General features: G+C 38.8%; 1 protein-coding gene across 1 annotated transcript; it reads right to left on the bottom strand.

Moving 5' to 3' along the window:
• Positions 1 to 12,512: 12,512 nt before the first annotated feature.
• LOC142177330 (uncharacterized) lies at positions 12,513 to 16,684 on the bottom strand. Its single transcript, XM_075245805.1, has 4 exons — positions 16,536 to 16,684; positions 13,713 to 14,059; positions 13,201 to 13,568; positions 12,513 to 13,103 (listed from the first exon to the last, which is right to left on the bottom strand). Exons 1-4 carry the CDS (start codon positions 16,682 to 16,684, stop codon positions 12,513 to 12,515), a joined length of 1,455 nt encoding a protein of 484 aa, XP_075101906.1.
• Positions 16,685 to 21,766: the final 5,082 nt, after the last annotated feature.

Below are 21,766 nucleotides of genomic sequence, written 5' to 3'. Positions count from 1 at the left end.
GCATATCAAGAGGTCTTTATTTGGAAGGTTTTTGGATAGGGTTAAAAAGAAGGGTTGACATGAAGGCTCAAAGTAGACTAGAAATGAGAGGTTGTAGACTTACAACTCTTGGAATCGACTCTTTCAAAAGTGAAATAAAATCTTTGCCCCAGTTTCAGATATTGGGGATTTTTTGGATTTTCTTTTTCTGAATTCTTATTTGGTTGGACCGAACCGTGTAAGGCTGCCTACGTATCCTTTTTTAAAGGAATCAGGTCAAACGTAGTTAATACCTCTGAACTAACTTTTTTTTTTTCATCTTTCTTTCTTTTTCTTTTTCTTTTTCTTTTTCTTTCTTTTTTTCTCATTTTTTCCTTCTTTCTTCTCTTTTTTTGTTTTCAAAACAAACTGCCCCAGCTTCTATTTTCTAGGGGCATGGACCTTCGAATGTTCTTTTTTCTTTTTCTTTTTCACTTGAACTTTCTAAGAGTTTCCCCAGTTTGTATTTTGGGAGCATGAACTTTTCTTTTCATTTATTTTTTACTTTTGACTCTAAACTTGATTCCAAAAGAGGGTGATCAAAGAAAATAACACAGGCTCAAAAGGTGTAACAAAGGGTATAAAGTGTTTGGGTAGCAGAACAAGGGCCTCCTAGCCTCTAGAGTGCCAATCATGGTTTCCTTTCGCGACACAACATTGATGAACATGTTTGTCTTCTTGGTGTCGTGGTCGGAAGACACTTTTCACCTATTAATGTCAAACTTTCCAATAAACTTCAATTGATTCTTCCTTAAACCCGACCTTCACAATGATTTGAAGGTAAAGATCATTAACCTCCAGGGGTCATTTTATTTGAGCTTAATTCCAAAGTGTTTCAACTCTTTATTCATCCTCAAAAGTTCCTTTTTCTCATTTATCCAATTCAAGCTTAAATCAGTTTTCTAAGATCTGGCCAAAAATTCCGCATGCATGTCATATCACTAAAACTAGCGGGAAAAGAACTAAGCATGGAATGACACAAAAGGACAAACTGTATTTCATTGAGTAAACAACAAGACAAACAACCTAAAATCCGAGTTACAACCCTAAAATAACCCGGCTAATGAAAATAGCAACAAAATGGACAGACAAGACTCACACAAACAAAATAGAGGGATAGAAGGGTTTGACTCAATAAAACAAATAAAATCTGGATCACACCCTGTAATAACCCAGATAATAGAAAAAATATCAAAACAAGCTACCAAGATTCCTTCCTAGTGAGGAGGAAATGTCTTTTCAATTGTTAAGCCTGACATTTAGCCACAAATTTGCTCATCTGAATCACCATGGCCTTCTCCAATTTCAGTTGGCAAGTTCCCGAGAGGATTCTCATATTCCATGTCACCATACATCATCCCCACAAAGTGTGCATCATCATGTGCATGTAAAGGATTCTGCGTGATATTCTGGGTGTCATTATCTTGGATCACAATCAGTTTTTCCTGGATCATCCTTTCTATTTCTCTTTTCAAATACCGACAACTTTCAACATTGTGCCCTTGGGCATTGGAATGGTATTCACACCTTTTAGAAGGGTCAAAGCTTCTTGCACATGGGTCCACATGATTTGGAGGAATAGGTACAATCATGTCATAATGCTTTAATTTCTCAAACACACTTGTATAGGACTCTCCTATTGGTGTAAAATTATCTTTCAACCTTTGTTCCCCTCTATACCCCTGGCTTGGATGTGGGTTATAGGGAACTTGAAAAATTTGTGAAGGATGGTGGAGATTTTGCGGTGCTGGTGCTCGCCTTTTGGTGTGTCTTGGTGGCTGGACAACATACTGAAGTGGAGAAATAGAGTATTGTGGGTTCCGAGGTGGATAGTAGTGCTCAGGGGAATCATCGGAAACCTGATGAGGCTGCTCATACCCTCGAGATATTCTCCTAGGACCTCTTCTCGACCTTATTGTCATCATGGTTTCTTCATCCTTCTCATTCGTGTCACTAAAATTATCAGATTCAATCTGGACAGCCTGAGTTGCAGCTTTGAGAACTGCTAGACTTATAATTTTGCCTGTCTTAAGGCCATTCTCAACCATTTCCCCAATTTTGATTGCTTCCGAGAAGGATTTGCCCACTGCGACATCATGTTTTGAAAATAATCTGCCTCTTGAGCCTGAAGGATGACAGTGATTAGCTCATGGTCATCCATGGGTGGCTTAACTCTAGCCGCTTGCTCTCTCCATTTAATGGTATATTCCCTGAAACTTTCAGTTGGTTTCTTCTTCAGGTTTGAAAGGGAATTGCGGTCTGGGGCGATATCGATGTTGTATTGGAACTGTTTGACAAAGGCCTGGGCCATGTCATCCCAGACATGCCAGTGAGAGGTTTCTTGATCCATAAACCATTCAGAGGCTACCCCTGTCAGGCTTTCCCCGAAATAAGCCATTACTAGTTCTTCTTTTCCCTCCATACCTCTTAGTTGATTGCAATACCTTTTCAGGTGGGCTATGGGGTCTCCGTGTCCATCATACTTTTCAAATTCGGGAGTCTTGAAACCAAGTGGCAAACGAACACCGGGGAACATACATAAATCCTTGAAGGCAATACTCTTCTGACCTACCGACCCTTGTATGTTTTTCAACTTTTGTTCTAAGTTTTTCACTCTTTGGGTCATTTCTTCTTGTGCCATCTTTCGGGTAGGCTTCTCAATCTTTGAAGGAAGATCAAATAGGTACGAGTGATACTCAGGAGAATGGTATTGTTCTTGATGGGTAGCAAATTGTGACTCATAACTTTTCTTTTGTACCACTGTTGGCTGTGGGATAGTGAAAACGGGCATAACAGCAGTGATTGTCTGATTGGTTGTCAATGGCACACTTTGGGAGCGCGCAACAGAAGTTCCAGCTGTAGTCGTACAGTTGGGATGAAGACTGAACCTAAATGGATAGGATCAATCAGACAATGAGACATGAGTAGTAGTAGTCAAGATGGGTGTGAATTTTGGGAAAACATAAGAAAGGGGTGGTCCTTGACCATTGGCCGATGCTTGACACATTTCAATTGTTTGTTGTTTCAGTATTCTATTTTCCTCAACCATAGTAGACTCTTGTTGAACCCTCTGACCTTGAGTCTCTTGACCACTCGTAACAGCTTCAATGTCAGTTGTCTATGATATTTTTCCTTTGGATCTTGTGTTGATAGCTTACCACAAACCGACCATCACTTTCTTCTATGATTCAAAACAAGAGACACGTTAGAATGAACTCAGTCGGTCCTTATTATCATCATCATTTTTTTTCATTTTTTTATTTTTTTTGGTCGATCGAACCTGATGTGGGTTGCCTACGTATCATGTGGGAACATGAATCAGATCATGCGTAGTTCGGGAATATCATAAATAAAGTAAATAAACTAACTCTTTTTAGATTTTGATTTTTTTTTATTTCCGAAAGAAAGACTTATAAATTGTAGAAAGAAAATATTTTTGGAATTTGATTTTTTTTTCTATTTTTTTCCGAAAGTACTTCTATATAAGAAAGAAAAATATTTTTTGGCTTTTCATGTTTTATTTTTTTTTTTTTTGGATTTTTGGGAGAAAGACTTTCTAAAAAAAATGTAGAAAATATTTTTTTTTGGATTTTGATTTTATTTGTTTTCTTTTTCTAATAAAAGACTCCTACAAATAAAATATTTTTTTGGTTTAAAAATTTTCTTATTTTTTATATTTTTTGGGATTTTCTAAAAAAAAGACTCCTAAAGAAGGAATTAAAGGAAAGTATTTTTGGATTTTTTTAAAAAAATGGGGGCCGGAACCGATTAGGTTTGCCTACGTATCTCACATCCAGTAAGAATCAGACCCGCGTAGTTCTGCCATTTTGATGCACAGAAAAATATGATTTGTTTTGAAATGATTTTCTCTTTTTATTCTTGAAATTTTGACAGAGTAACGGGTTTTTTTTTAATACCGGGATTGTCAAAACCAGGCGTTTTTCTATCCTACCTCACTCTTTGATTTTTCTCTTCTATGTTTTTTGATTTTTTTTTTCTAACTCAAGAAACCAGTCAACATACAAGCCAAGCAAATTAATGCACAAGTAGCACGAAAAGAATGCATCAGGATGGTCCTTTAATTTGGGGTACACCTATCCTAGACGGACCCAACCCCTGTGTTGAGTCCCCTAAGTCAAATATACGTGATGCAAGCAAACGTACCTAATAGGGATCCGGCATGAGACTGTGTTATTCTAAGTTTAAATCCTGGGTGTATTGTTCTAGACCTGGCTTACCCGAACGGACAACTCGAGCCCGGGGAGGGGGGGCAGCGTACCGGGAATACAGAAGCTTCACCGGCTTTGCAACTTGTCCGAACCTCGTTCTAAAATTAGGATATGACTCTAACAGAAAAGAAGCCACGCGAAGCGCACGCTTCCCAGAAAATTTAGAAGACTCAGAGAGAAGAGAGGTTTTCGTAACAATTTATATACAATACACAACAATATCAAAGCGGTAAAGAGAGGCAATTAGCACATTAGGCTCAAACAAGTAATATCAAACAATCATGAAAGCCAAGCATAATAGTTATCTAAGCTCGAATTCTGAACCCTGAACTAGAGATTCTGGGTTCTGATCCCCAGCAGAGTTGCCAGAGCTATCACACCTCCTTTTTCCCGTAGGGGTAGGGGTTTTTTCCAGTTAAGTGACATTAATCGAAATAAGATTACTTATTTATTCAGAGTCTCCACTTGGAATAGTTTATGGTGTCCCAAGTCACCGGTTTATTTAAAATCCCAAATCGAGGAAACTGACTCTATTTATGGTTTGCGAACACAGAAGACCGGGTAAGGAATTCTGTTAACCCGGGAGAAGGTGTGAGGCACTCCCGAGTTCCGCGGTTTTAGCACGGTCGCTCAACTATTAATAATTGGCCTGATTATCTGATTTATTACATATTTGAAACCTACTGTGCATTTTTTACTTTTAAAATCGCTTTTAGTATTTATGGAATTCGTTTGAACAAGTCGCGATGTCGCGCACTCGTTTGTTTTTGTATACATTGTGAATCGCGTCACGTGAAATGCACCCGCGACTTACAACATGCTTATTTTTATTATTATTAGAAGTTGTGGTCGGGTCACATGAAATGCACACCCGAATGGGATTTATGTATCGTGACCATGCCACGGGAACCGTACCCATAGTCACGATAATTTATTAATCGCGCCTAAAGTAAGCTACAACTGTACAAGAATTATTTATCTCACTAAGTTTGAGATTGCTTATAAAGTCATAAACCATGGATTCATTACTGGAGATTAAAGTGAACCGATTTGGAAACAAAAGGATCGCTATTCACATGTTGAATCACTAGGAAATTACTCCATTCAAGAGTTAACATACTTCACTCTCACTACTGTTTCAAGGAATCAAATGTTAATATAGTGTAAGGACTCCATTTCACACAGTGAATCAATTCATCAACTGCATTTTTGGGAAGAAAACTTAACATGCCATAAGGAAAATGAGATTTAGAGGGACCTATCCATGACTTTGACCAAATACAACTAGTTTTCATACATAGTCACAAATGTTACATACCCATATGATGTGATTTAAACCTATGCAAAATTGTTGCGTCAAATTCTTTATCCAAAAGCAACCAATATACTTTGAGTTCAACAAAGGGGAAAGAAAATCAAACCATAAACCTCACACCCAATCTTTTACAATAATGACCATGAGAATTCTAGCCTTTGCTTAAAGTGTAACTTTACAACTGCCTTTCAAAGTCCAGTCACTTTTTATGCGGTCATTAAAATAATTATGTATATAACCAATGCATCAACATAAGATATAGCACATATTTATTTGATTCCAAATCGGCAAGGAACATGTATAATTCAATAATTTGAATGTCAAAATGACTTAAAGTAAAGTAACAAAGGATCATATCATAGAAATCGTAATCATAAAGTAACAAGTAACATATTCAATAGATCAAACACGGACTAGCAATTTTGAACTAGCAACAGTGACTTTGAAGATTGAAAATAAATTGAGCTGATAAACGATCATTTTACTATAATTCCAGAATTTACATATAGAGTTTGGGATATGTACCTAGGATGCAGAGAGATAATCAGGATTTGCCAAATACGGGCTATATCTAAAAATCAACGAGTTTGGAGCTCGTCAATGAAGTGAATCGGCAGCACTCTGCAACAATTTGAGAGTGTAATCACTCTTAGAAGCCCAAAAATTAACCAACAAATCGACAGAAAACCAAATAGCTCTTTGAAGCTACAGATCTAAACTAGCATTTTTAGGCATTTGGAGCATTTTCAACTGTTGCTCTTATTTTTTTTCGCTACCCTCAATTTTCAATCTCAAAAATGAAACTGCAGATGGTGGGGTGAGTCTATGAGTATGGTCTGTGAGGAAGGTGAGAGTGAAAGAATGAGAGTGAGAGAGGGGTGGCGCTAGGGTTCTCTAAAGGGTGAAGGGTCCGATTCTCTGTTTCTATTGTGAATTGGAGATGGAGAAAGAATGGGGCAGCTGGGTTCTTAGAATTAGGTCCGTTCTCCTCTAGGGTTAAAGGAAAGGGAAGGTTTTTATGAAAATGGAAAGGGAAAACGACAGTAGTATTGGGGTGATACTACGTCGTTTCATGGTCTCAGAGGTAAGGATTTTATGTCAGTATGATGTCTAGAACTTACCCCGTATGTTTGGAAAGCGAAATAGTAGTCTTGTTCAGTCTAGGACGTGATATAGGCATTTCTTTGTTGAGCCAATTATATGTCTGTGACCAGCCTAATTGTTGTGTATCCTAATTAGCCCTATTGAGTCTGTCATCCTATTTTCTTTGGCAACCACACTACAAGCCTGACCCCGTTGTTTTAATTAACTATTTGATTGAACCGTTTACCTCTCTTGAGCACTTGATATATTTTTAAGCTTGTTAAAGCTAGGGGGAGATATGGTTGGGTTGTGGAGTGGAACTATAGAAAAGGAGAAAGGAGCACTACTTGAAGAAATTGTGAGATCCATTTGTAGGGAATTGAAGAAAAGAGAAAGAAAAAAAAATGTTGGTGTTTGTGTATATTATAAAGAAAATTATTCCCTTCTAGTGGTAAATCTTTCTTTGTCTGTGCTTAAAAAAATTGGGATCTTGATATTATGATGTTGTGAAGGTTGAGGTTTGGTTCAACATAAGTGTGGGGTTTGAAGTTGTGAAATTGTATGTATTAAAGTGCTTAGGGAGGTGTAGGCACTATATCCAAATATATCCTACTCGTCCCATATCCTACATTACAACTAATTAAAGTCCTACATGATCCTTGACTAAATGAGCTCAAATTAGTAGAGTACTACACAAGCCTATGGTACGTTTTCTGTGGCGCATGAATTTTATTTCTGAGAGTGAGTTAATTCTTTCTATTTTGAGTTCCTATTTATTCTTGAATTTTATTGTGAGTAGAACTACTCTCTTTCTTTGGTGTGAGGGCACATGATTTGCGAAGGAAAGGTAATATCAACTACGCTCACTGTGGGGGTGCAGACTCCAGAGGGGGTCCTTCAGCCCAAGCGCTATGATAGCCAAATCCAGGCATAAATAGATAAACATAATGTGAGCACCTAATTTTTGCCCTAATATAAAATTACTCCTAAAAATCTAAAAAATAGCTTTAAATTATTTTTCTATATTTTTACTTAGTTTGCTTTGTACGTATTCATGTTTGATACATTTTTAAGTTGCATTTTAAATCCTAAAGAAAATACAAAAATATTTTTAATTTTTACATTTTTTTTATATTTTAATTGCATAATCAATTGCATTTGTAAAATACTAAAATACCAAAAAATACATTAGTAACTCTACATGCATTTGTTAGCTAAATGAATTAGTTAGTTATAGAAAAATAGGTCATTAGGTTAATTTTACAAATTAGTTGGAATTAGGAGTGTTAAATAAATTGATTAGTCTTGCAAAATACAAAGAAAGAACAGAGTAGACTGTTGGGTCTTTAATATCGTTTGGGCTATTTAATTTGAGGCCCAAAATCCAAATCTGTCCGCCCCAGTCCTCTATCCAATACCCGATCGGTTAAAAATAAAAAATGGGACGAAGTTCCATTTTAAGAACTTAAACTCTCTGCCCAGTAATTTATTCTATGTGATCGCGAACTTCCTCACGCGATCGCGTAGCACAAGTTTTCACTACCCAGAAAATAACCCTACTTGATCGCAAACTATCCCACGCGATCGCGAAATTCAAACCTACAGTCCCACGTGATCGCAAACCATTGCACGTGATCGCGAAGCACAAACGCGTGGCCTTCCCTGCTGCTCCACTTACTCCACGCGAACGCGACCTCCTCCACACGGTCGCGAATACCAAATTCTCACACCTACACGATCGCAGCCCTATTCACGCGATCGCGAAGAACAAAAATATCACTGTCTCAAACAAGCCTATGCGATCGCAAACTATCTCTCACGCGATCGCGTAGAACAAAGTCGCCTCTGCCCAATTTACACTACACGATCGCAGACAAACTTACGCGATCGCGTATAAGAAAATCAGAAGAAAAATACCAGCAGCTATCAGTAGTGTTCCAAAGGCCAAAAGTAATCCGTTAGCCGTCCGAAACTCACCCGAGCCCCTCGGGACCTCAACCAATTATACCAACAAGTCCCAAAATATCATACGAACTTAGTTGAACCCTAAAATCACACCAAACAATGCTAAAACCACGAATCATCCTCCAATTCAAGTTTAATGAAACTTAAGATTTCCAACTTCTACATTCGGTGTCGAAACCTATCAAATCAAGTCAGATTGACCTCAATTTTTGCACACAAGTCATAAATGACATGAGGGAGCTATAAAAAATTTTGAAACTAGATTCTGACCCCGATATCAAAAAGTCAACTCCCCGGCCAAACTTCCAAACTTAAATTCTTGTTTTAGCCATTTCAAGCCTAATTTAACTACAGACTTCCAAATAAAATTCCGAACACGCTCCTAAGTCCAAAATCACCATACAGAGCTATTGGAACCGTTAAATTTCGATTTCGGGATCATTTTCTCAAAATGTTGACCGAAGTAAAATTTAGCATTCTAAGGCCAACTTAAGGAACCAAGTGTGCCAAATTCAACCTGAGCACTCCTAAATCACGAACCAACCATCCCCGTAAGTCATAAGTTAATAAAAGCACATACATGGAGTTTTATTTAGGGGAACGGGATTTTAAAGTCAAAATGACCGGTTGGGTCATTACATTCTCCACCTCTTAAACAAACGTTCATCCTCGAACGGGTTTAGAATTGTACCTGGAGTGCTGAAAAAGTGTGGATATCTGCTCCGCATGTTTTCCTCGGCCTCTTAAGTCGCTTCCTCGACTGGTTGGCCCCTCCACTGGACCTTTACTGCAGAAATCCTCTTGGACCTCAGCTGGCGAACCTGTTCATCAACAATGGCAACTGGTTCCTCTTCATAGCCCAAACTATTATCTAGTTGAATTGTGCTGAAGTCTAGCACATGTGATAGGTCGGCATGATACTTCCGGAGCATAGATACATGGAAAACCGGATGAACTCCTGATAGACTGGGAGGCAATGTAAGCTCATAAGCAACCTCCCCAACTCGTCTCAACACCTCAAATAGGCCTATAAACCTTAGGCTCAATTTCCCCCTTTTCCCAAATCTTATGATTCCCTTCATCAGCGAAACTTTCAAGAGAACTTTTTCACCCATCATAAAGGATAAATCACGCGCTTTCTTATCTGCATAACTCTTCTGTCTGGACTGCGCTGTACGAAGTCGCTCCTAAATCAACTTTACCTTTTCCAAGGCATCTTTCACCAAATCAGTACCATATAATTTAGCCTCACTAGGCTCAAACCATCCGATGGGTAAATAACATCGTCGACCATATAAAGCGTCAAATGGAGACATCTCGATGCTGGATTGGTAATTGTTATTATAAGCAAACTCGGCCAAAGGCAAGAAACGATCCCACTGACCTCCAAAGTCAATCACACATGCCCTGAGCATATCCTCCAAAATCTGAATTGTTCGCTCTGACTGCCCGTCGGTCTGCGGATGAAAGGGTGCGCTTAGCTCTACACGGGTCCCCAATTCGCTCTGTACTGCTCTCCAGAAATGTGAAGTAATCTAAGGGCCTTTATCTAATATGATAGAAATTGGCACACCGTGCAACCGAACTATCTCCTGAAAATAAACCTGGGCTAACCTCTCTGAAGTATACGTAGTCACAACCAGAATAAAGTGTGCCGACTTGGTCAACCTGTCGACAATGACCCAAACTGCATCAAACTTCCGTATGGTCCACGGCAACCCAACTACAAAGTCCATAGTAATGCGTTCCCATTTCCACTTTGGTATAGTCATTTGCTGAAGTAGGCCATCTGGCCTCTGGTGCTCATATTTAACTTGCTGGCAATTTAAACACCTAGCTACATACTCAACTATGTCCTTTTTCATTTGTCGCCACCAATAATGATGCCTCAAGTCACGATACATCTTCGTAGCACCTACATGGATAGAATACCGAGAATTGTGTGCCTCTTCCAGGATCGTTTTCCTCAGTCCATCCACATTAAGAACACATAGACAACCCTGGAGTCGCAGAACACCATACGCTCCAATAGTAACTTCCTTGGCACCACCATGTAGTGTCATTTCTCAAACAACCATTAAGTGTGGATCATCATACTGGCGAGCCTTGATCTGTTCAAATAGTGAAGACTGAGCTACAACACATGCAAGAACTCGGCTGGGCTCTGAAATATCCAGCCGCACAAGTATGTTGGCCAAGGACTGAATATCCAAAGCTATTGGCCTCTCCTCTACTGAAATGAAAGCCAAACGACCCATACTCTCCGCCTTTCTACTCAAGGCGTCTGCAACCACATTTGCTTTGCCCGGATGATATAGGATAGTAATATCATAATTTTTCAGTAACTCCAGCCATATATGTTGCCTCAAATTTAGGTCCATCTTCTTGAATAAATGCTACAAACTGCGATGATCAGTGTAAACTTCACAAGACACACCATAAAGATAATGCCTCCAAATCTTAAGAACGTGAACAATCGCAGCTAACTCTAAATCATGCACCGGATAATTCTTCTCGTGGGGCTTCAGCTGACATGAAGCATATGCAATAACTCGCCCTTCTTGCATTAATAAACAACCCAAGCCAACGCGTGAAGCGTCACAATACACTTTATATATTCCCGAACCAGAAGGCAACACTAACACTGGTGTTGTAGTCAATGCTGTCTTGAGCTTCTGAAAGCTCACTTCACAATCATCGGACCATCGAAAAGGAGCACCCTTCTGGGTTAATTTGGTCAAAGGTGCTACAATAGATGAAAACCCTTCCACGAACCGACGATAATAACCTGCTAAACCCAAAAAACTCCTAATCTGAGTCGCCGAAGTGGGACGATGCCAATTCTGAACTGCCTCAATCTTTTTGGGATCAACTTTAATGCCCTCGCCCGATACAATATGCCCCAAAAATGCTACAGACTCTAGCCATAACTCACATTTGGAGAACTTAGCATATAGCTTTTGTTCCCGCAATGTCTGAAGCACTACTCTCATATGCTGCTCGTGCTCCTCCTTACTGCGCGAGTAAATCAAAATGTCATCGATGAAGACAATGACAAACGAATCAATATATGGCCTTAATACCATGTTCATCAAATCCATAAACGCTATCGGGGCATTAGTTAAACCGAAAGACATCACTAAAAACTCATAATGACCATATCTAGTCCGGAAAGCAGTCTTCGGAATATCCGAATCCCGAATCTTCAACTGATGGTACCTCGACCTCAAGTCGATCTTAGAGAACACCCTAGCACCCTGCAACTGGTCAAATAAATCTTCAATACGTGGCAATGGGTACTTGTTCTTAATAGTGACTTTGTTCAATTGACGATAATCAATGCACATTTGCATCGTTCCATCCTTCTTCTTTACAAATAATACCGGTGCACCCCAAGGAGATACACTCGGTCTGACGAACCCTTTGGCTAGTAACTCCTCAAGTTGTTCTTTCAATTCTTTCAATTCTTTCGAAGCCATGCGATACGGTGGGATAGATATAGGCTGGGTATCTGGAGCCAAGTCAATATATAAATTAATATCACGATCAGGTGGCACGCCTGGAAGATCTGAAGGAAATACATCGGAGAACTCCCGAACTATAGGCACTGAATTAATAGCCAGAATCTCTGCAGTAGTATCCCGCACATAGGCTAGATAAGCTAAACAACCCTTCTCAACCATGTATTAAGCCTTCATAAAAGAAATAACCCGATTAAATGCACTAACATACGAACTCTTCCACTCCAGCCTAGGCAATACTGGAATAGCCAAGGTAACAGTATTGGCATGACAATCTACAGTGGCGGACCCAGGATTTTTATCAAACGGGTTCAAAATACGAAGAAGCAAATATATAAAGAGGTCAACAAAAAAATATATTAATAAAATATATTATTACAACTATCCTCTACGAGTTTTCATTTCCTGAAACGTATTCATAATAGTCTCAACACGATAGTGATGTAAAATAGTATAATCAGCAACTTTACGTCGAGATCTTCCAGAGTTAACATAGAGGTCATCAAAGTTTGGTATCAAAATATTATACTTGACACAAAATACAGATACCTTATCAATAAGTGAATCCCATTCTTCTTCTCTTAGCTTTTGTAACCGTCTCTTTGCCACTTCAACAAGTAGAATAGCATTTGCAATATCTTGCTCCTTTTTTTGTAAGGATGTATTAAGCTCATTTGTGATCCCCAAAACATCTCTCATTAGGTGCAACATGAAAGCAACCTCAAATGTTTGACAACTGCTAAGATATCCCTTTGCCTTAGCTCTTTCTTCTAAAGTCCAGGCATCAACAACGATAGTATCAAGAACATCAATAATTGAGCCAAACATAGAAATAAAGTTCTTAAAAGATTTGTAGTGTGAACCCCAATGAGTATCTACAGCTCTAGCAAGACCAAGTTCTTGATTCAAACCCCTACCAGTTTCAAGTTCACCCATGTCTAATGCCTCTGAACTTTTTCTGCTTGAGATTCTCTAAGATCATCCATACGTTTAAAGAACCTCCCACTATATTCAATACATTAGAAACAAACAATACAAGTTCTCCCACTTCAAGACACTTTTTGGATACCGCAACAAGAGTCAATTGAAGTTGGTGTGCAAACCAATGAATGGAATAAGCAGATTTACTTTCTTGTTGAATCAAAGTTTTGAGGCCACGTAAATCCCCTTGCATGTTGCTTGCTCCATCATAGCACTGTCCACGCACATAAGATAAACTCAAAGAATGTTGAGCAAGGTAATCAACAATTGCTTTCTTTAAACACAAAGCAGTAGTATTACGAACATGAACGATCCAAATAAAATGATCCACCATAGATCCGCATCTATTAACATATCGCATGATAATAGCTAATTGCTCTTTGCGTGATACATCACATGATTCATCAACTAGCATTGCAAAAGAGTCTCCATTTAGATCGTCCATAATTACTTTAACTGTTTCAATTTTACATGCAATGATAATGTCTTTCTAAATTTTATGAGAAGTCAACTGATCATTCTTTGGAGCCTTTTTCAACACAAGATCATGAATTTTATCGCACCTCTCTGCATACCATGAAAGAATCTCAACAAAGTTACCTTTGTTTAATGATGATTCATCTTCACGATGTCCACGGAATGCCAATCCTTGATTCAATAGGAGTCTCACCACCTCAATTGAAGCCTTCAAGCGAATTTTGTATTCGAGCTTGGTTTGAGTGGATTGCCTATCAAATGAAGTTTGAATTGACTGTTTTTGTTTTAATAGATCTTCACATTTCCTTTTTTCCTGATTATGAATACTGCTCGACCCATGCATATCTAATCTGTTCTTTTTGTGCCAGCTCTTAAATCCTAAACTTGAAAATACATCACCTCCACCTTGATAAATGCCTTCATCTTGAAATAAGTAACAATACAAACAGTAAGCTGCATCTTCAATCACACTATACTCCAACCAATTATGATATCCTTTAAACCATTTAGGATTGAAATGACGCTTTAAGCCCGAAAAATCTCTTTGAGGAAACTTATAATATCGGGGTTGGCAAGGACCTCTTCGGAGGTATGCTCTTCTAATCTCATCACGCTCATTTGGATGAAAGTCTCTAATGGGTAATATCTCCTTTGGATCAGTCTTTAAAGAATCGAGATCTATTCCTTATCTTTATTTTTTAGAGGATTGAGGTTGTTCTACTAATTGGTTCAAATTTTCTTCCACGGGAGTAACAATTAGAAAGGATGAACTTGATTGTGGCAACTTGGAAGATACCGGAGGATAAAATCTCTTCATTGTAACATAAACTGGATTACCAAATTAGAATTCGAATTAGAAGAATAATTTAATTAAACTTAAATTTAAACTAACATTTATTCATTCTTCACCAATAATTTAATTTTCTTTTATTTTACATATCATTATATTATAAAACAGTTAGATGAGATTTTAATCATCATTAAATAGCTTTGGACCACAACTTTGAAAGTTCAAAATGTCTTTACAAGAGTTATTGTTTTCATCATAATTTTTCTTGAAGCAACAAAGAGAACAAATAAAAAAATCAGCAATGGCAATTCTAGTGATGGGCAAGTATTTTAAAGCAGATTATTTATATCATGGAATAATTGAGTTAATTGAAAGGAACACCTATATAATGCAGTTAGCCAAACACATATACATAATACACTCATACACTTAGAAAACAAAATTAATCTGAATCCAATATGTTATAGTCAATTAGTCATCCCTAAATCACTTAATGATAATTGATAAGATAGACCTAATTTATATGTACAAGAAAAAAAATTAGAAATCAGAGAGAAACCTGATGGTGATAATTGATGGTGAGAGAGTGAGAGGCTAATGGCAGGAGACAACTATGGAAGGAAGCAATATGACCTTGAAATTGAACTAAAAGATTCAGTAGAGAGAGAGAGAGAAAGGGGAGGGAGAGAGAGAGAGACAACAAGCATTTTTTATGAAATATGCAGAGAAATAGAGAAGGGTTTCGGAATTGGGGCTGTTAGTTTGGGAATGGGTTGGGTCACTGTATTTTTGACATAAACGACGTCTTATTTAAATAGGAAATATGTATTAAAACAAAATAATTCTGACTGGTTTCGAACTCAAGACCTTGGGGAAAATTTGAACCCACTTTGCCAATAGGCTATTCGTCATCAATGTTTTAAGCGGGGTCAAAATAATTTTTATACATAAAACGTTCTTAGAAATATAAAATATACTTATATATACAGTATTATTTTTCGACGAAGCGGGTTCATTTGAACCCTCTTGACCCTACGTGGGTCCGCCCCTGACAATCTAGAATAGCATGATATGAAGATAACCAGTCCATGCCCAGAATAATTTTAAAATCGGTTATCTCAAGCAATAGGAGATATCCTCTAGTTTCATAACCACAGAATGTAATAATATAGGACCGGTAGATCCGATTCACAATAACAGAATCGCCCACAGGAGTGGACACATAAACGAGAGTACTCAAGGACTCACGAGAAACACCGAGAAATTGAGAAAATAGAGAGGACACATATGAACATGCAGATCCTGGATCAAATAATACGGAGGCATCTTTTCCGCAAATAGAAATAATACCTGTAATCACGGCATCGGAGACCTCTGCATCTGGTCTGGCCAGAAAAGCATAGAACCGAGCTGGAGCTCCAACTCGTTGGCCTCCGCCTAGCTGACCTCCACCTCTAGGAAGGCCCCTACCCACCTGTCCTCCACCTCTTGGTGGTCGGACTATTGGTGGAGCAACTGGTGTGGTAATCATAGGCTACTAACCCTGCTGCACTGGCCTACCCTGAAGCCTGGGGCAGAATCTCTGTATGTGACTGGGATCCCCGCACTCGTAACAACTCTTCGGTACAATGGGCTGCTGACTAATAATCTGGCCCTGGTGACCTGAATACCCACTGGAAGAACCCTGAATAGCTAGTGGACGATAAGAACTCTTTGGTATAGCACTGAAATAAGGTCGCACTAGAGGACCCCAAGGAGGCGGTGGTGCTGGATATGGTGGCCTGCTAGACTGTCCTCTCACGAACTGACCTCTGCCCCCAGATGGAGCACCTCTGAACTCTCCAGAATACATAAACCGCTTATCTCTAGTAACCTGCTCTCAGCTGCGCTGACACCCACCCGCAATTATCCAGGCTATCTCCACGACTAGCTCATAAGAAGTACACATCTCAACCTCTCGGGCCATAGTGGCCTGAATGCCAGTATTTAAACCCGCAACAAACCTCTACACTCTCTCCGCCTCAGTAGGGAGTATCATAAGTGCATGGCGAGATAACTCAAAGAACCTCACCTCATAATCGGTCACTGACATCTGACCCTGTTGGAGCTGCTCAAACTGAAACCACAACTCTTTCCTCTGGGAGGGTGGAATATACCTTTCCAAGAAAATACGGGTAAATCTGTCCCAAGTCATGGGAGGAGATTCTGCTGGTTTGCCAAGAACATAAGACTTCCACCATCTACAGGCCCTGCCTTCTAGCTGAAAAGTAGCAAAGTTAACCCTGTGAGACTCCAATATCTTCATGGTGTACAGTCTATCCTTGCATCGATCAATGAAATCCTCGGAATCTTCATGTCGCTCACCCCAAAGACAGGAGGATGTAGTCTAGTCCATCTGTCTAATAGTTTCTGCGGATCAGCAACTGCAGCTGGCCTGGGCTCAGGTGTAGCTGCTGCCACTGGCTGGGCTCCACCCACGGGTAGTGCACCTTGGGTCTAATATACAGCAGCTGCCTGTCCAGGAGCATATGCGGTCGGAGTCTGTGCTCCCCCGCCCGCCTGAGATATGGCTGGGTCTGCCGAAAATAAACCGGCCTGAGTCATAGTGTTCATGAACTGCAGCATACGACCCATGACATCCTGGAATCCCAGTGTAGATGTGAAATCCACCGGAGCTGGCTCTGCTACAGGCACCTCACCATGTTCCTCAATAATGGGATTCTCTATTGGACCCACTGGCGGCATAACCGGAATAGTCCTGGGACGTCCTCGCCCTCTACCACGGGCTGGAGCCCTCCCTCGACCTCTGCCTCGGCCTCTAGCAACTGGGGGAGTAGCTCTTCCCTGGTCTGGAACCTCATTAGAGCACGTTCTCACCATCTGTGAGAGAATAAGAGAAAGATATTTAATACTACATCAATTGCACGATGGAATATGAAGAAATGTAGTTTCCTAACACCCTATAGCCTCTCGAAGATAAGTACAGACGTCTCTGTACCGATCCGCAAGATTCTATTAGGCCTGCTCATAATTTGTGAGACCTACGTGAACCTAGTGCTCTGATACCATGTTGTCACGACCCAATTTCACCTATAGGTCGTGATGGCGCCCAACACTACAGCTAGGCAAGCCAATTAGAAATTTAAACCCATATTCAATTCTTTAAAAATTAACCGAGTATTTAAACTCTTCTTACTTGCAAGAATTTAGCCAATATGAAAAGATTTAGTAAATTAAATCAACAAAGAACAGAATTTAAATCCAAATATTCTACTAGTGTGTGTGCCAAGACCTGGTGTCACAAGTGTATGAGCATCTAGTAGATTATACAAAACTCAATATACTGTCTGAAATAAAATAGACAGAAGGCAAATACAAGAAGAGGCACTGGTAGCTGCAGAACGGCTCAGAAAGCAGCTTGCCACTAAGCCTCTGGATAACGCGGGTGCACACCGATAGGTCCAACAACAGCACCTGCCGCAGGTCCTGCACAAAGAGTATAGCAAGTGTAGTATGAGTACGTAAACAACGTGTACCCAGTAAGAATCAAGCCTAATCTCGAAGAGGTAGAGATGAGAAGGCCGACTGTGACACTCGATGTGGGTCAATAATAATAATTGAAATAAAACTAGATTATCTAAATCAACATGATTCACAGAGTTAACAATAATTTATTTAACCAGCAGAAACAATTAAATTCCTTCAAATGCAATAATTTCCAAACTATTAATTAAATTCACAAACTGCAATTGAAATGCCAAGATATCGTATAATTATTATTATTAGGCACGATTTCTGCCGAGGTCGTATGGCCCGATCGAGAGTGTCGTGTACACTGCCGAGGGACGTGCGGCGCGATCCATAGATGCATCTATCTTGCTGAGGCATTCGGCCCGCTCCACAAGAAAGGATGACATTTTCTTATGTACCTCCGGAAGGAGAGTATATTTATTATAAGATCAATTCGAGAGGATGAACAATTTCTTTTAACAATTATTTAATTTAAATAGAAAATTAAGCATATGAGATTTTCATCTTTTAATATTTTCCCCTAACAATTCACTATATATATATATATATATATATATATATATATATATATATATATATATATATATATATATATATATATATCAATTAATATTAATTAAACAAAGAATACAATTTACACAAGTAATTCATGATTTGAGTCCTAAACTACCTGGATTTCTAGCATAAATAGTAGCTACGCACGGACTCTCGTCACCTCGTGCGTACGTAGCCCCCACAATTAGCAATAATTATTAATTTAATCACCTATGAGGTAATTTTTCCCTCACAAGATTAGACTAGAGACTTACCTCAACTTGTTCCGATTTAATCCAATAGTAGGCCTTTTCCTCGATTATCCAACTCTGAATGGCTCGAATCTAGCCAAAATAATTCGACACAATTACTAAACATTATAGAAATCAATTTCATAAGAAAATACTACATTTATCAATAAAAGTCCGAAATTAACTCAAAAATAGCTCGTGGGGTCCACATCTCGGAATCTGGCGAAAGTTACGAAATATGAACGCCCACTCAACCACGAGTCTACCCATACCAAAATTACTAAATTCCGATAACAATTCGGCCCTCAAATCCTCAAATATATCCAAGAGGGTTTTCAAACTTTTCCAATTTAATTCACCAATTAAATGATAAAAACACTGATCGATTCAGGTAATTTACCAATATTGAGTTAAGAACACTTACCCCGTTGTTTTCTCTAAAAATTTCTCAAAAATCGCCTAAATCCGAGCTCCAAATCGTTAAAAATGAAAAATAGGATGAAGTTCCATTTTCAAAACTTAAACTCTCTACCCAGTGATTTCTTCTACGTGATCGCGAACTTCCTCACGCGATCGTGTAGCACAAGTTTTCACTGCCCAGAAAATAACCTTACGCGATCGCAAACTATCCCACGCGATTGCAAAGTTCAAACCTATAGTCCCACGCGATCGCAAACCATTGCACGCGATCGCGAAGCACACATGCGTGGCCTTCCCTGCTGCTCCACTTACTCTATGCGAACGCGACCTCCTCCACGCGGTCGCGAATACCAAATTCTCACACGTACGCGATCGCAGCCCTATTCACGCGATCGCGAAGAACAAAAATATCACTGCCTCAAACAAGCCTATGCGATCACAAACTATCTCTCATGCGATCGCGTAGAACAAAGTCGCCTCTGTCCAATTTACACTACTCGATCGCGTATAAGGAAATCAGAAGAAAAATATCAGCAGTTATCAGCAGTCTTCCAAAGGCCAAAAGTGAACCGTTAGCCGTCCGAAACTCACCTGAATCCTTCGGGACCTCAACTAATTATACCAACAAGTCCCAAAATATCATGCGAACTTAGTCGAACCCTCAAATCACACCAAACAATGCTAAAACCACGAATCATCCTCCAATTCAAGTTTAATGAAACTTAAGATTTTCAACTTCTACATTTGGTGTCGAAACCTATCAAATCAAGTTCGATTGACCTCAAATTTTGCACACAAGTCATAAATGACATGACGGAGCTATAAAAAATTTCAAAACTGGATTCCGACCCCGATATCAAAAAGTCAACTCCCCGATCAAACTTCCAAACTTAAATTCTTGTTTTAGCCATTTCAAGCCTAATTTAACTCCGAACTTCCAAATAAAATTTTGAACACGCTCCTAAGTCCAAAATCACCATACGTAGCCATTGGTACCATTAAATCCTGATTCCAGGGTCGTTTTCTCGAAATGTTGACCGAAGTCAAACTTAGCATTCTAAGGACAACTTAAGGAACCAAGTGTTCCGATTTCAACCCGAACACTCCCAAATCCCGAACCAACCATCCCCTCGAGTCATAAATTAATAGAAGCACATACAAGGAGTTTTATTTAGGGAAACAGGGTTCTAAAAGTCAAAATGACCGGTTGGGTCATTACACTTCGAGCTTAATCTTGAATTTTATTTTATTTTAATCCAAGTGCTTGAGACCTGATCTTGATATTGACGTATTTTAATTCAAGGGCTTGCAGCTTGTTCTTGAATCTTCGTCTTGATCTTTTAATCCTTAGAACACTTGAATGCTTGTAGCTTTTAGAGAAATCTGCAGCGTTTGATCCACGAGCTCCCTCTTGTTTCTTGTTATAACTTTTGGTGTCTTTCTGAGTTATGAAGACCCCTATTTATAGTTGTGGGAGTGAAGAGTTGTGATGAGAACAAACTCTTTCTCACCAATCAGATTGAAGAGTGACAAGGTCGTATTTGATTAGCCAGAACATGTCACTTGCACATGTGGCACATTTTCATTGGCCTTTCAATTTGACTTGGCATGCCTTGTCATTTTGACACGTAGCATGATCCTATTGGCTCTTCTATTTGACTTGGTGTGCCACGTCATTTGACACGTGGTGCCAAACCGGGCTTCTAGGAAGATGATATCTTGGGCTTAATAAAGTAGGATCATCACTTGTAGCCAACTAAATGGGTTAGCCCAATGGATTAAGACTTATTTATTTAATCCATATATATTGAACTTATATAAATAATCTAATTATATTAGCCCAATAAATTTATTTGAATTAATATATCTTGAATTTAAAATATAGTCTAAATTATGTTACGGATTTAATTTCAATAAAATTTATATGCTTACAAATGCCCCTACTTCAAGACTTGTCGATGAATCGTACACTGTAAGGACTGGGCTTGAAGTATTAACATGATATACTTCTTTAAGATTAATAATAATCTGTGAAATGCATTTCCTATATGCCAAATGAGAGAATAACTCCATGCATTACGCCACATCAAATGAGAACGTGAAGGATATGAATTAATTCCACGTCTATCAATAACCTTGGTTGTGATTTTTGTCCACTTTATAATTTTACAAAGATACCAAGTTATAATTTTACAAAGATACCAAGCATTGCCAGTAATAAGAAAGGCAATAACAATTGTTATTATAATGGCCATTCTATTGTTCAAATTCAGTTGAACAATCTCAAAATGTGGGTCATGTTATGAAAATAATTATATTATGGATGTCCATTTATTACTCCGCTATAGATTATTTTCCTGAAAAAGATTATCCATTTAGTACTCTGTTGAAGTTTATCTACAAGCAGCTGATGTAGGCAAGTTGCAAGCAGCTCAATGAAATGATTTGCAGTAGCTTCTTATTAAACAGGCAGGTTGCCAGCAGCTCATGCAGACAGCTTACAAGCAGCTAAAGAAAAGCCTTGCAGCTGCTTCCTGAAAAGCCTCGTAACTGCTTCCTTTCTTCTATAAATAGAGGAGTTTTCAGTTAATTATGTACATAAGTTTGAAGTTTGAATAATATTGTTGTTTCTCTCTATACTTGTCTTTACT

Source organism: Nicotiana tabacum, chromosome 23 (assembly GCF_000715075.1).
Source record: "Nicotiana tabacum cultivar K326 chromosome 23, ASM71507v2, whole genome shotgun sequence".
Lineage (NCBI taxonomy): Eukaryota > Viridiplantae > Streptophyta > Magnoliopsida > Solanales > Solanaceae > Nicotiana > Nicotiana tabacum.
The sequence above is the reverse complement of the archived record's forward strand: the minus strand, read 5'-3'. Positions and strand labels throughout refer to the sequence as shown.